The sequence below is a fragment of the Bolinopsis microptera genome, chromosome 4, assembly GCF_026151205.1.
Source record: "Bolinopsis microptera isolate Bmic1 chromosome 4, MBARI_Bmic_1.0, whole genome shotgun sequence".
In the NCBI taxonomy this organism is placed as follows: domain Eukaryota; kingdom Metazoa; phylum Ctenophora; class Tentaculata; order Lobata; family Bolinopsidae; genus Bolinopsis; species Bolinopsis microptera.
In genome coordinates, this window is record NC_087075.1 from 4,818,418 (window position 1) to 4,836,080 (window position 17,663).

General features: G+C 36.4%; 1 protein-coding gene across 1 annotated transcript in view; it reads right to left on the reverse strand.

Annotated features, from left to right (window-relative positions):
- Positions 1–7,113: 7,113 nt before the first annotated feature.
- The window catches only part of LOC134813965 (cholinephosphotransferase 1-like), a gene marked incomplete in the record, with an annotated part of 77,470 nt that continues 66,920 nt past the window's right edge, over positions 7,114–17,663 (reverse strand). Inside the window, 3 exon segments of the mRNA XM_063821920.1 lie at positions 7,114–7,925; positions 8,217–8,312; positions 10,099–10,224. Of these exon segments, the coding sequence (XP_063677990.1) occupies positions 7,704–7,925; positions 8,217–8,312; positions 10,099–10,224 (444 nt within the window).

Consider the following 17,663-nt stretch of genomic DNA (forward strand, 5'->3'; position numbering starts at 1 on the left):
CGCCTGAATTCAAAAAGGAAATCGTTTGAGATCTGCTGTCAGTGTCAACAATGTTGACTCAACATGATGAATAGTAATTTTTTGGTTAAGGATTATTATTTACAAAGTTTTTCCAACACCATTACAATGAACATACACGTAATACAATAAATAAGTTCGAACGTATAGTATATCTATTGTTAACAAGTTCAGACCTGAAGTGAAGTTTCTGAGATACAGTCTTCACCATAAGAACTGTCACAAGTGTTCTCATTGGAGTAAACACCATAGGCCGCATGCTTGATATTTATCCTCTCCTCGCCACAGTTGATTGATATAGGTATTTTGCTATGTTCGCATGCTTCAGCAGTTAGCAGCAGTTTCTTTGCACTATAGTCCTCCTGTGTACCGCGACCGGACCCTAAATGAAATAGTTTCAATCTAAGGGATTATCGAAAAAAATTATATCATAAAATAAATCGTGGAAATTTTCAACGATTTATAAGAGCAAAACTGTTCTTATGATGGCAGTGTCTGATAATTCTAGCAGGAGCTCACATGGCCTGTTATGTTTCTTTAGTGCTAAATAGTTAACATAATTAACTGTAAAACCTACAATTAATTTAATCATGAGAGAGCTAGATATAGAGCCGAGAGTTCAGAAAAGCTGCAGAAGATGATAGCACATGCAGGGAGGGGGCCGGGGATGGAAGGGATCCTTTTGTGTTTGTGAAATTCGTAACTTTCTTTTGATATTTTGAAATAAAAATTTGACTTCATTCATGGTGGCGAGTTATGCTTTGTAAAAGTAAAAGTTTTAAAAAATGAACCGGTAAGGTTTCCTGGCTGGGGCCTAACTTTAAGTTTACGTTTACCTGGGGACCCCAGGTTGACCATTGTTAATGATCTGGCCCGGCGCGCGCTACTTCGTAGCTCGTGCCGTCGGTGGTCGGGCCATTTCGAGAAGAAAGCGGCGCGCGCTATACTTCGAAGAAATTTAGACGAGTAACATCCGTCAAGACCCCAGGCTATTATGTTTATGTTCATAATCATAGAGATTAGGCGGAATGACAGGCTGAGCGCGTTATGCAATCGCATTCTTGGGCAGTATCGAGATAGCCCGACCACGGTCCGCGGACCACTGGTCCGCGGACCACTCTCTGCGGACCACTGGTCCGCGGACCACTCTCTGCGGACCACTGTCCGCGGACCACTCTCTGCGGACCACTGTCCGCGGACCACTGTCATATTACTGTATAATAACAGTATCCCCTGAATCAAGCAGGGTTCACATCATCCCCTGAGTCAAGCAGGGTTCACATCATCCCCTGAGTCAAGCAGGGTTCACATCATCGCACGCGAATTCCAATCAGCGGTGGTGTCAAGGCTTATTAAACGATTAAGCAACCTTACGAGATCAGTTCACATCATGCAATATATAAAGAATAACTATTATCAGACTGCATCAATCATTTCTATCATCAACTCCTTCTTGAACAACTACAACTATGGTCTCAGAGAAAACGAAACGGATGAACTCAGCCCTACCCTGCGACCCTATCTGCAAACCTATCTCACCTCTCGACAAGTGGACTCAAGCTGGTAAAACCCTCATCGTCTCCAGAGCCAACCCAAGCTTCTGCGTTTTCTGCAACAAGAGGCATGCTGGTATATCATGCGCTGCTCATGACCCTGTAGCATCTTCTGATGCCGGAGGTCTTGCTAACTCCTCTGCTCATGCTCCTCGTGTCCGCTCCAAATGTAACAACTGCGTTGTTATGAATGTCCACCGAGAATCTTCAGTCCTCGATGGGATCCTACATTCTACTACAAAAAAGATAACAAAGCTTTGTCCTGAGCATCAACTCCCGGACTCCATTCCACCAACTCCTGAAGACACGATAGATAGAGACAACGCTGAACCCTTCACTAGCCCAACTACACAGCAAGGATCACAAACATCCCTGCTCCCATCACCTCCAGCCGATGTATTGCAGCCTAGTCCTCCAGTTGGATCATTAGACAGAAGAGTACCATGTCAGGAATTGGAATAGTTGTTGTTGACTGATAATACTTCACCAAAAACGAACGACTTATATACCACATTTTAATCGTAATCATTTATTTCATTGAGCAATCAATATTATTCGTAACTAATTATATCCGAGAGACCACATTTGAATCGTAATCAATAGTTTGATCCAGTAATTTACTACGCTACAATTAATTATGCTAGTCGTAACTAATTGCATCCAAGATACCATACATACCATTCATATGATCTGGTAACCAATCAACTATTCACAAACACCTGTTGCTTGATTCAGGGGATACTGTTATTATACAGTAATATGATCTGGTAGACAGTGGTCCGCGGACAGTGGTCCGCAGAGAGTGGTCCGCGGACCAGTGGTCCGCGGACCGTGGTCCGCGGACCGTGGTCGGGCTATCTCGATACTGCCCATTCTTGGAATGTTTGAAGCGTGCAATAAACTTACGAGCACGCGCGATCTTGAACAATACAAGCTGTGAATGAAAACGCGATCACCTGTATAACTATAAGAGCTGGAGTAATACGCCCAGCGGCGGATGATGATTAATTACTCTACACTCAACTAGTCAACTGTCGCGTGACTTTTTAAACACGTTCTCTTGGTGGCCCTGAATGGCTATTCGAAATCATAGCCCTCTTATAATCTGATCCCAACCCTAACCCTAACCCAATCTCTAATAATTAAAGCATCTGCTAAAACCCTAACCCTATAACAAGAAATTAGACTAACTTCCGTAATATATGGTCATATCACGTGACCGAGACAGTTTTTCGCCAATATCTCGCTATGGTAGTATTTTAACCCTATATCATGGGGGTGATTCGGATTCACTATCAGCGTTCGAAAATACATCAAAATCAGGTACAGATTTCAACTGTCAGGGGCCCTTATATTTTTAAAAAATCTCGAAGATCGACTGCTGTAGAGTGATTTAGCACGCTCGCAATTATTCAGCTAATCAACCTTACTAAACAAACTTTCAAACGACAACTTTGCCTAATTTTCACAAGAATTCAAAGACTTACAATATTACGAAATAGTACTTGAAAATTACATATATAAACAGGTTTCAAATGCAACTCTAGTTTCAATCAGCTGCATTTGTAAATATTCATATGAAATTTTCATCATTCAACTCTGATTTTGAACAGGAATCTGAAATAAAAATAACTTACCGCAATGTGTTGGAAGGAAAGTCAGGGACAGTATCACTATCAGGCCGATTAACGACAAAAGTTTCATCAGTATATTGTATTTGTTACACTATCATGATTATACTAAGAAGTTGAGAAATTTGAATATGAAGAATGGATAAATATACAAAGTGTGCAGTAACGTTAATTCAGCTACTATACCACCGGGTATTTGAAAAGTAAGGTCTACTCAGATCCGAACCTTGAGACGACCAATTAGCTAAAAATACTCAAAAATAGCTTAGAGTTAGACGTTTCCATCAGACGACTGTGTCATCAGCTTAGAGTAAAGGCGAAATAATAAAATTAAAAAGTCGATCAGAAGTCGTAGACTAGCAAAAAGATTTTAATTTAAAATCTTTTTGTCAGATCACAAAACTGACTACGTTTAAAACTTTAATGAAAACTCAACAAAAAATACAAGTAATATATCGTTAAAGACTAAAAATATAATATAAATGGAACTAACGACTGATTCAACTAAAGACACTGAAGTAGGTACGAGAAATTGTGAAGCGCTGAGCAACCTCGTTTAGAGAAAATGCACATACACGATCATTTTTAGGGCTTATGTCACTGAAGATGACGCCTTGCAACATGTTTGACGATAGCCTGTAAATTGATAGTTTGATCTCAGTATTTACAACAATTCATCTAGCTTGATTGATTAAAAGGGAAACAAATTCCTCTACAGATCATAATATCGCATTAAAAGTAGTCCCAACATACGGTGTAACTTGTAAGCGATGTCGATCACGCAACAGCTGTTTAATTGAACCTAAATAAACAAATAACAAAATAAAATCGCCTTTTTTGCACGTAACGGACCAAAACGTATATCCGAAGAAATTGTAAAGAATTGTTCGTAAGCTGCCCATGTTTGAAAGTAGTAAATATTATTAAAGCTAGTAAGCGATGGTCACTAGGAAACTTACACGTTCATCTGAAATATATCTAAATACGTTGCAATCAAGTGAGCATCATGTGATTATAATTGTATCCCGAGTCTATAACGTGTGTATTCACGAAGTAACACGTTGGTATAATTGTGACTGACTGCGTAGATATTATTATTCCTACGGGAGTAATGGAGCATAGCCTACTTAATTACTCACAGAAATTTTTCGACCAACAAAGTTTTACTTATATCCTTATTTGCTGATGAACAGCTGATACAGTCGAGGCTCGAGCATTTTCTCATGAAATTTGCACATTGACTACCATATATAACGTACACCTATAATACACCAGACATATTTTCATAGCTCAAGCTCAGCTTGTTTAATGTTAGATAAATGTCGCGTAAATGGATGCTATCAGATTTAGCTGACTAGAACTGTATAATTATACTCACAAACTGTACGTTCAAATGGCAGTATAAATAAAGATAGCCGATAGGGATTAATGATTATTGATTATGCAAGTTAGTATAATATTGGAAACAACAATTTCCTTACCAAAAACTTTTAAAACATGAACAAACTGTCGAACAGTCGATACGAACTAAAACTTAAAGGCTCTATGAGAACGTCAGCTCCAATTTGAATTAGTGTAGTCAATTGTCATTTCATGCGGTCAAACGTAGTTCATTTAGATAAATTCCATTATATTGTGAAGTTTTTGTGTTATTCAGAATAGCTAGCTGCCACTAATTATGAATTGTTGCGACTTATCGGTTAGCTAGGCGTCGTTCACATATTACGTAATCATTTTTGGAACATTTTTACTTTCCCCCCCCCCCCCCTCCGTAATCTGTTTTACACATAGCTATTGTGTCAAAATTACACTAACGTAATCATTCGGAACCCCCCCCCCCCCTCAGCTGATTACGTAATATATGTGAACGATCCCTTACTACAAACATGATGGAATTGCAGACGAGCTGTGTTTGTTATTTCAGCTAATTTAAGTCTTGAGCTAGATTAAGTATTAGTAATTACGCACTTAGAAAACATTAAATTTGTAATCCTTCTCTAATTACCTACCTCAGGCTTTAATGTTCATTAAATAAAAGTTCTAAACAAGAGTAGGTAAAACTAAAAACAACGCCCAAGTCTAATCTTTCCCTAAAACAAATAACTAAATACCACAACTTCATTGTAATTTCTCCAATATCTCCTGTCATAAGCTAAATTACGGTTTCAAGAATTGGTGTTTCAAAGAATGGTAGTTCTTCAAAGAACCGCATGACGTCGGCCGTGTCTGAGGAGCAGAAAAAACGACATGTTTTCAGTGCTGAGTTGTAGCGACCTTTCTCTATCCTCAGATCGTGACTGCTAGATCGTGAGACGTGATCGAAACAATTTTTCGCCGATATCTCGACATAGGAGCATTTTAACCCTATGTCATGTGGGGTGATTCGGGATCATTGTTTGAAATACATCAATTCAAGTAGGTTTCAACTGTCGGGGGCCCTTTGAGATAAATCTCTTATTCGAGTGTAGAGCGAGTTAGCACACTCGTAAAATGTTCGCCTTGTAAGAATATTGTTTTTCTCAGGTGGGGGAAATTTGGGACAATATTTATATAATGTTTCTCGCTACCACTTCGTTAGATCGGTGCGATGCACCACTGGGCCGCACCGAGCAGCAAAGGATTGACATCGTCAATCAAAACCAGTCACAAGTATTAGAAGAAATAAAACTACAAATTTCGGTAAGGAAATGGTAAAACCTCCGTTATGTATCATGTTATGATCCATTACATTAAATTTAGTTGTTTCAATTATCTGCTCTTACTTCCCTCTTAGTTTCTCACTTTAATTTAAACATTAACCAATGATCTTCTTCCTGTCACTCTCAACGATAATCTTGCAATATCTTAATCAAATCTCATGTCAATCTTATAAACCCTCGCGCAATACAATTTCAATGAAAATAATGAAATTTCATTGCTTCAAAACTAGCTTTTTGCGTTTTTCAGTAAACTTTTCTTTGTATTTGAGCGAGAATCGACAAGATATAAAAAATCAAAATACAGCCTCTTAAAACCTTGAATATCATTTGGTTTGAGGTCCGCAGATGATATAAAATCTGCTGTATCACTACCAACAATTTACTTGTTATTTTCTCTAAACATTCCGTGAATCAACGTATAAATTCACGGTAAAAGAATTTAAATTCAGGGCAGTTGGAACATTCTGTAAAAGTTTTAACTTTAACCATGAAATCGGAGGTATTCATTTAAAGTTTCAACTTTCCGCGTGGAGTCCACGTCCAAAAAACAAATAAAAATGTGATTATCTCAACCAACCTGAACAACCAACCTGAACTTTAGAACAGTTATTAATGATCGTGAAATAATCGAGATAAGCAAATCAAATTACTGAACGATGAACATGCGCCTAGTTTATAGCTACTTTGAATTGGTTATTACTAATTATTCCAATTAGTAGTAATTACTACTTCCAATTTGTATCATAACACAACTGCTAATTGGGCTTTTAGATTTACAACATAACAATTAAATCAATCATTCTAGTTACTAATCTCATTCTCTCTCTGCTTTTGAAAACTTATCTTTCATTTCCAACATGTTTTATTGAGGTCATCCCACAGGCACCTGCGTTTTAAAGTTATGCAGATTCGTACCAATATCTGACTGCCCAGTTGCAGTGGTTAACAATGAAGATAGCCGCAAATCCTTAACACGCCAAAACACTTCATGCCACATTCTACATCAATAATTTAAATATGAAACTTTACGTACAATTGAAAACTTCAATTTAGTAACTGAATTAAACTTTATCCCTTAATTAAGATATTTTTAGTTCTAAGATTTTACAACTGCAAAGACTTTTAAAAACTGATCAAAATTCTTGACTTTTTAAAATTTTTTGAATCGCCATTAGAACTGCTTAAACCAGAATATTATAAATTAAATTAACACTTTTAACTGACTTCCGAACGAATGATGAACAATTCTAATATTTAACAGTCTTATTGTTCCCAGGACTATTTTCCCCAATCTAATGAGCTTTAAATCTAGTAAATTTTAGAATTAAGATTTATTGAAAGTCAACTTTCTGAACAGAGAATTTTGTCACCATAGAATGCACAGATGCAGATTCATAGCATAAACAATTGCACACCGGAACTATTTTTGAGCTGCAACAACAATTTGATGGGCGCTGGTGTAAGCAGTTGGTAAGATGGATTCAAAACTTGACTTTACCTTAATAGTCCCGGTCGAATAAGTGGCTTTGAACTTAAAATGTATGCTATCCATTTAAGAGATGTTCTCACGATACTATGCCAGCTCATTTCCCCAAAACAAACAACTTCAGTTTGTTGGAGACAAACCAAATTTGTAATGCATTGTAAGAACATCTCCCTAAGATCTAATTTAAACATTTTTCTAATTCTTAGGTTGGGATTTTCTGTACCCAAGCCTCGAGCTCTCTCTCTCTCTCTCCATTCTGACTAACAAATATCATTCCTATCAACGAAATAAAAACAACCACACCCCAAAAATAAGTCTAATTTTTATCGCTCATACTCGCACCGGAGCCCGAGTCAGTGGGGCGTCGTGCAATGCGCGCAATGCGAGATGTGCTGGATGTGCGGACTGTTTTGCGCACCTCATTCATTGAATAAGCGCTGCGCACAGAGTGTCTCTTAGGACTGGATTCTATTTCTGAGGGACCGCGTGATCGGAGGGATGCTCGTTTGGTGGGCTGCGGAGGAGACACCAGTTTCACCTGAAGTAAATGGGGTTAAAGATACATATCAGGGGGGTTAAAAATACATATCCTAGGCATTTAAACCATCTAATACTGATTACTGAAGTATACCGAATAAGTTAGTTATAAAGCTTTCAAATCGTTCAAATAAAATGAATCCGCCACTATAAGGAATCGTTCACATATATTACATATAACCAAAGGGCAAACATATCTGTAGAAATGAGAGCGAGCATTTCCTCACCACTTCCCCCTAGTTCCATGGTATGTGATCGACCCCTAAATTAATAAAATATATGCTAAACTCACCCCTTCAGGCATAGTGAGGCAGGGAATGTTGAGGCCTGCACAAATCTCTTTACAAATGTCCACACAATATCTGATGCTATCGTATGCTGTGAACAACTGAAAAGTTTGCTTTGTGAGTTGCGGAGTAAACTTGTAAAAATGATTAAATAATTGGTTAGGTGTACGGTTTAAATTAACTTTTGTATGATGTTGTTTCAATTATTTCGTCAGACTTATTAGTATTCATATACAAGCGTCGTGATGTATGAGTCAGGGGGAAGTTATTACAACAAGGAAACGCATGAGCTCATACGTTTCATTTCTTTTTTCAGAATAGAAAGAAAAAGGAAACGTAAGAACTGTTATCAGGCTAAGTTATGACGATATACTGGTCATGCTATGCTCTTATCAATAAATTTGAGAAATGGTTTTCAATTAATTATCTAATCAATTTTATGTAACGTTCCCAAAATTTCCTACTTCGATGCAACAAATAAAATATTTCTTTATCATATTTATTTATAGTGCAAGTTAAATAATAAATATATTCTGCTAACTTTAAATTCCTGAGTGATAACACACAATGGAATCACACCACTACAGTCACAGCTACCATGCCCCACACAATATAACCAACACGCCTCTGAGGATCACGCGGTACGTGTGCCTTTTTTTGTTTTGTCGCGATCACCTCATGTGTGGTGTGTATTTTGGAGTTGAGCCAAGATGGGGGCAGCAGCCGCGCAAAATTTAACTCGTGGTTCATTTTTGAGTGATTATATGGTTATTTGTGTCGAATTTTTGGGTGACAGTTGATGGGTAATCCGTAATCTACGACAGATTAGCTGAATTTAGTAAGTTGCTAAAATACAGGAAAATAAATTAATTTTAGTTTCAATTCATATTCAATGCAAAATAGCGAAGCAATAAAGCACGCACTCTTGCATTGCCAAAATGTCTTCGCGCGTTCCATAAACGCGATCATTTATCTCTCTAAATTGCACTAGTGCCAGTGTGTCACATAGATTCATTATTTCTTACGGTTTTAGAGTAACACGAGAATAATACATAATTCCAACGAGGGCATTGTGGCATATGTTGCATGGCCGGATACCAACTTACTTATGCTAGGGTTCAACTTATGTAAGTTTTGTTTAGAGAAAATGTTTAAATGGGTTGCGTCTTGCGAAATAAAGTGTGAATGATCAATGGATTTCTCAAAGATATCCGATTTAAATCAATTATATTCCATCGCTCCGATAAGCTATACAAGTGTACGAAACCTGTAACCCGCCTTTATAAAATATGGAGGGAAGCTTAATTTCGAATCGATGAGGAATTTTATGCTGATATTTTGAGTATCCGTGATGAAAATTCCTTCACATAATATCCGAATCAGCAAAGTTGAATATTATGAATATTATGCAGTGATAATTTTTTAAACCTTATCAGGACACAACATATCATAACGTATGTATCCCACAGTTCATAGCGCAGTCTCTCCTGTACGAATAGCACTCAACATTGAACAAGTAATATAATATGGAGAATTTTAGGTAACACTAAGAGAGTAAGTTACGTTGGAAAAACATATTGAGATTAATAAAAATACGATAAATAAAAATACGTGGCAAACATTTTTGTTGTTTGGAAGTTGTTGTTCGAAAGAAGATAAGAGCATATTTTATATGTGAAAGTAATCTGTCGCATGCAGTATGGGTCGTACGATTTAAAGAAGACCCACAAAAACAAACTGAATCTTAATTCAAATATACACACAAACAAACATACAGACAAACATAAATACACACACAAACAAACAGACAAACAAACAAACAAACATACATTTAGACAGACACAAACATACATAAAAACAAACAAACAAGCAAACAGTTAAAATTACCATGACGAGCCATAAAAGGAACTGTTCAGGAACTGGGGCACTGAGGTACTGGTTAATAAGCATGAGAGCAGGTCCCAACATTATGCTATCTACCACCAAGGTTGGAGGTGACTTCGTCATGTGGGCCACCTGAAATAGAGTTATTTTAATAAATAAGTAAATAAGTTCTAATTATAGTACTATGTTTACAGTATGCACTGAAGGGGTATCCTAGGAAGTTTCTTGAACTTTTAACAGGTACCCCTCCTCATTTAACCCTCAGTATTAACTTGAAATAACCCTCAGTATTAACTTGAAATAAAATTCGTTTTTAGTTAATTTAAACATATAGATAAATTTATACATATTCCAGCACTTCTGCTAACTTTATACTTAATTAATATTATGGATTGTACTAAATATTAAGATAAATCTTAGTTGATACAGTAAATGTTATTAATTATATCACACTTTAAAGACGTACCAAAGAAAGATAATTCATTAAGCCATATTGAGATATATATAATATATATTATGATGTTTCTTAAATTCGTTTTTAGTTAATTTAAACATATAGATAAATTTATACATATTCCAGCACTTCTGCTAACTTTATACTTAATTAATATTATGGATTGTACTAAATATTAAGATAAATCTTAGTTGATACAGTAAATGTTATTAATTATATCACACTTTAAAGACGTACCAAAGAAAGATAATTCATTAAGCCATATTGAGATATATATAATATATATTATGACTTTTCTTTTGGAGAAATCCAGTTTCAAGAGTGCTCTACCCGGGAGGGGAGCATTGTACAATGAAAACAACGATTCTACAAACTCAGAGTTTCATGCAAATGCAATCATCAGTGTCAGAATAACTTACTAAATTAATAAATTTTTTTTTTGGAAAACGAAATTAGATATATACAAAATAGTATTACAGGTTATATATTATGAAAATCATCATTGCAAAAATAAAACCCAGTCCATGGGACTGAAAAATTTAGTTGACTTTCGATTCGAAAGAGTTAAATTCTAAATCATCCATGTTAGATAATTCGTAAGTTTTGTTTGAGGTATTTCTTGATCCTCTAATACACAATAAAATTAATTTTCTAATTAAAAATGATAATTTACACCGATAAAAATTTATAATATCGTTGTAATTCTGCTTTTTCTTATAAGCAAGTTTGTTGCAAAGCAGTTTCTCAAATGTCCTGGCTTGAGGTCCCATGCCACCAGTTACTGAATAAATTAATGGAGCGAATGATCCGTGCTCTACATTAAGTATTCTCTCGTTGTAGCATCGTGTTTTCTGTCTCTCGGCGTTCTCCATGGTCTTCTTTGTCGAATGTTGAAGGTAGGAATTAGAATTAGGATTAATTACCTTAACATCGAAAAAAGCCACTTGGCCCGGCCTATAGAAACCACGAGCTCTAATATCGGGTCTTGCCTGGTCACCCGTTAGTGTTGAGGACCTCTTGAACTGCTCTCCTTCTAGTTCTTGAAGTTGAGGTTCAACTTCCACGTCCGAGCAAACAGTGTTCAGCAAGCCAGCTAAAAAATCCCTAATTTCGTTGTGTCTGATAATGATGTAGCCACCAAGATGGCAATTTAGAGAATGGTTCACATCAAACATTTTTCCGCATGGACATTGTGATGGCAAGCGATCCAGATCTAAGTTGTACCGCAATCTGATAGAATCCCTAAATTCAGATTTATTTAGAACGAAACCATGTTTTCTAAGTGGTAAACATGAGAGCCAATTTGAGCTCCCTGGTTCGCTAATCTGCTCCAAAACCCTTGCAGTCTTCTTATCAACCTTTTTAAGTATCTCCTCTTGTTGTTCTTTATATTCCAAAACACGCTGTTTTAACATGTCTTGGAGCTCATCTGTCGATTCCGTGTCGGTTGCAGCAAGAGATTTACCTTTCATGGAATTTACCAGTCCCCGGGTTACCAAAAGCGATGCAGCATGTTCTCTTTTCGCTAGATATTCCAACTGTGGCATTCCCATACCTCCGTTCTTTAATGGTAATGACATAAGCTCTCGGTGTGTAGGAGATACTGGACAACCAAACATAGTTGGAATAAGCTCATGAGTGATTATTTTGTCAAGAGGGCCCATATAAGAGCTGATAAATTAATAAATCCATGTTTTCCTTACAAGCTCCTTCATAAAATTAACTTAACTAAACTAAATCAAAAACAAAATCAAACGAAATGAAACGAAATTGAAACGAAAATGAAATACAAGAACAAAAACTAAAATTAAAATAAAATTCCTAAAAGCATTTCTTCAGCATAAACTTGTTGGTGTGCCTACATTTACTTATGAGTTCCCTCCTCCTATTTAATAGATTGCCATCTTTATTTAAAATAATATAAAGTTTTTCAGTAAGGCAGAGATGACAATCTTTCGTACCCCCCTTGTACGGATGAGCATGTTTGATTATTTTCCAAGATATTTTATATGGTGTTTGTTTATCTTTCAACTCCCATATTTTCTTAGATAGCTCCGTCTGATTTCGTAGCTTCTCGAGTTTGAAAGAGCTTGTGTGTGAACTGAAACGGGTCTTAAAAGTGTTTTCAGTAAGCCCAATATATTTGTGCTCTTTCTTTTCATTTTCCACTGCAATAGTTGCTTCATATATCACTGCTGCTTCCAGGCATTGTCCGTTCAGTGGGCACATTTCCGGCTTTCTGCAATTGCACGTTTTCGATTTAATTGTAGGTTCTTTCTGAGCTTGGTGTCTGGTGCTCGCTAAGATGGATCCTACGTTGGGTAGGCAACTGTATGATAGCTTAATTGTGTTTCTGTTGAACATTTTGTGAAATTGGTGTCCTCTGGGGAAGTGCTTGTCTAGTAATCGGAGGAAGCTCTTGCCTATGTTTGTTGTTACATTTGAGCTGTATGGGGGGTTGAACCATATGATCTTCCTGGATCTCTTCCTGTTGGCTCGTGGTAAGGCGGTGCTAGTATCTGTAAACTCTAGTTGGTGGTCGTGGCCGCTTTCTTTAAGTGCTGTTCCGTAAATCCCTTTCGCTTTGTCAAACTCTTCTTTATTGCAGGAGATGTCCGATAGACGCCGGTTTATCATTTTCATATATATATTCAGTGAGTTTAGTGACACTAATCGGAATAATACGATCTTAAATAATAGAGTGTACTACTGTTAGTACTATAAATTAGTTATTCGTGTGATTATATTATGTATAGAGCAATAATATCATGTTCTTAAAGTGCTTTTCATTATTTTGACTTTCGAGAATAATCAGGAGCATTTCAAAGGAAACTCTTTAAAACGACATACGATTGTTGTGCTACATACAAAATTTGATTTTATTTATTTGTTCATCTGTCATTCACACATTTCCTGTATATTTATAAATAGAAACCTAGTGACTAGTGAGATGTTATAACAAACACTTGATGACTACCCACTAGTTTCAAACCATGATCTGCAAGAGTGCAACTCGAGAACTAACGGTTACATTTTGCTATTATAGCAAATGAAACTGAGTGTTTATAAATATTTATAAATGTTTATAAATGTTTATGAATATTTATAAATGTTTATAGATGTTTATTGTTCATGATCATTTGTAACGATGATGTGTAGAGTGTGCTAGTGGTGTTTGCAACTTGAGATTTAACAGTTTGCTAGTATAACACGTGAGACCTAACTAAAACACTCTGAGTAAATGGTGAAGCATACATGTTTAGCACGTGACAGTGATTCTTGGATTTGATTGGTCAATAGTGGAAGCTGATTGGTTAATTTCGGCCACGTGTCAATAAATTATCCTTCACCTCTCCACCAGAATCCATATCTACAGTTGCTGATAGGTATAACACATGAAACATAACTAAATCACTCTGGAATATCTTAGTAAAACTCACAGCATTCCTAAATTCGTTAAATCAAGATACTGTGAGTGAGCAGAAATTTGAAACCTTCCTTTGAGGCGATTATTCTAGACTATTCTAGACTATTCTAGACATTACCCTTCTTAGTGTTTTTGTGTGCAAAATTAGAAGAAATGCAAAATTTACTACTTACAGTTACAGAATTCAATTATGACTTTCTTGATCTTTCATACATAACACTTTTTATTAAATCATTTATTAGGTGTCCAGCTGTGTATAACTCACTTTGATTCTATAAATTATTCTATGTATTATTCTATTGTAGTCTATAATTAAGTATACCCATTATTATAGAGGAGCAACAAACTTACAAACTATGACATATCTCCCCTTAAATCTGTCAATCTGATAACTACACAGTTTGGAACATTCCACCATATAAAAGTAGGAACATTCCACCACTTCATTCCACCACTTCATTCCACCACTTCATTCCACCGTGCTTCATTCCACCACTTCATTCCACCACTTCATTCCACCACTTCATTCCACCACTTCATTCCACCACTTCATTCCACCACTTCATTGCACCACTTCATTCCACCATGTGCTCTTAACCTTTTAATTCTGCTGGCCCTGATCTAGGTTAGTGAAGACTGAAGAGCAGGTGGCTTTAGTACAAGTGAGTGGGAGTAGATGGAATGAACGTTATTACACAAACTAACATTTATAGAACTCGATATGATATTATATCATTAAATCCCGTACACATTGACCTGGGCTCTTCTTCTCATGCAGATAGCAGATTTATCAGTAACCACTATCTATAAGATTGTGTGGAATGTGTATGAGGTATAATATTATACCTGACAAGGTTTACATAGTGAGGTGACTTTAGGTGATGTGACGGAATATGATGGTGATGTAATTGTAGTAAAGACTGTACAATATTGGTGTCAGATCTATAATGGAGACGAGAGAGCGATAATAAACTTACATAGCTATATCTTATAACTCCTGTCATGTTCTTATTTTATAAGATGGAAGCTAGTTTAGTTGAGAGGATTTTGTAAAGTTGTCACATGTCAGATAAGATGCTGATAACAAGATTGATAAGGAGCTCAGAGGAACTAAAACATTTCAACAAACTGTTAGATGTTAATCATAGATCTCCGTCTCGCAAGGTCGAGCGTGAGTCTGTGGAATTGTAGTGTTCAGTAGGGAGCGTGAGTCTGTGACATTTAGTGTTCAGTAGGTCTGTGAGTCTGTGACATTAAAGTGTTCAGTAGGTCTGTGAGTCTGTGACATTGTAGTGTTCAGTCGGTGACATTGTAGTGTCCATTAGGGAGCATCAAGGCTCTCGACAGACGAAGTGAACCAAAGCAAATAGCTGGTAAAAACTAAATGGAAATATTCAATATTTATTTTCAATAGCAAAATGTATTTTACTGTGCGTGTGTGTTTCAATTTGTGTGTGATTCGTTATCACGTGATATCACCTGTTACATCAACCACTGCTTGCATATATTCATTCCGTTTGTAGCATGCATAATTAATGTCATATTATCATTACGTGTTATAATATATTATCAGGGAAGTACTGTCTACAATGTATTAATAAGTCGTAACGGTATATCAACATTCAACAACTTTATATAAATAGTCACTTTGAGTAGTATACAGCTTTGTTTTACAGAGTTAACAAGGGTGGAAAAGGCGCGAAACAATGTTTAATTAAGAGAACACGTGACAATATTTGAGCACAAATTAGACTGTCAAACACCTGTAAGATTGATACCTGCGTATTGTGTATTAGTGTGGAAACAGGATATAATGTGACATTAAAACTATATCTGTTGAAAACAACAAGTGACATGTAACTATTGTGTACTGTTGTTGTCTCATTGGTAGACAAAAGACATGTGTGTACTCACTGTATTATGTGTAAATTGCATTGTAGGGTATTATCATACATTTCATACATTGTTGTGGCTCTTATTATAGCCAAATGTACACCGCATATTCCTGTAGTGTATTCCGTACATTCCTACAAATGTACATGATGTATATTCATATTATAACATAAATACTGACTAACATATTGTACATGTATATCTCTGTATAAATGCAGACTGTAACAGCAGATATTAGCGTATTACATCATCATTCATCATGGGCATATCCACTTAAATTATAAATTAAACATACTACATATATCATACTAAACCTTATACACACTACAAAGTACAGGGTTCTATAAACTTCAATGTATTATCACACAATATATTGTTGTGACCCAGTCATGTCGTGTACACATATAATAATAGGTCATGTTATATTACTTACAGCGACAAGCAATATCTATTTAACTATACAGGACACACTACAGTACACACTACACATTGTTCACCTTTATTATATGATCAGCTATGATGAGTAGGTGACGTTTGATATGAAGTCAGCGAGTCAGTAATAATGGTATTGAGCCGCAGTTGCCCAAAGATAATCCAGTGTAGAATCTTACGATTGATGGTAGTCATGTACACATGAAAACGAGGTATTTCGAGGCGACCCGCTTATATAATGTGCTTTTATAAAGTCTATATAATATCCACCACATAATATAGCACGGTACCTTTGAACTGTTATCTAATTACTATACACTATACACTATACACTATACACTATACACTATACACTATACACTATACACTATACACTACACACTATACACTATGCGCTATATACTATACAGGGGGGGGGGGCCAATGGCATAAAATGGCATAAAATGGAGACTTTTTCTATGGAGAAAATGGAAAAACCCATGAGTAATTCTCCATTTTCTCCATTTTATGCCATGAATTTTTTCTTCGAAATTTCATCTTTAACACCATTTAACACCTAAATTGGACATCCTAACATGTTTATTTACGCTTACTAGGGGCGTAACAAGCTCATGAAAGCTCATAGTAGGGTACTAGATGCTTATACTAGGTTAGTAGAGGCACACTTCAAGCAAACTCATAATTACTCAAGCCTAGTGTAAAGTCATTTCTACAGGCTACAGCAGGAGTGAGTAATAGGGGAGAGTAATAGGTACTGAGAAGTGAGACCTACATCCTCGACAGTCGAAACAAGCTCGCACTGCAAAGGGGAGGCCTGCCTTCCGAGATCGCATTACCAGGGGGAAGCCAAATTTGTGTATCGAGGGGTAGGTGCAGACTTAAACCGAAAAACCAAAAAAATATTTTCGGCTAATAATGAAGAGGGTAGCATGAAACGTGGAGAAAAGTGGTTTTTAGAAAAACTTTGAAAAATGTTGACTTAGAAAATTTTCGGCCCGAGTCATTCTCGATACGTACCTCTCGTATCGAGAGCTCCCGATTCCGAGCTCGTGTTGCAAAGGGGAGGCCTGCCTTCCGAGATCGCATTACCAGGGGGAAGCCTCGAGTCCAAAATTGTGTACCGAGGGGTAATTTTCTAAGTCAACATTTTTCAAAGTTTTTCTGAAAACACTTTTCTCCACGTTTCATGCTACCTTGTTCATTATAAGCCGAAAATATTTTTTCAGTCAACATTTTTCAAATTTTTTCTGAAAACCGCTTTTCTCCACGTTTCATGCTACCCTGTTCATTATTTGCCGAAAATATTTTTTCGTCTTTTCGAAGTCCACACCTTCCCCTCGATACACAATTTTGGACTCGAGG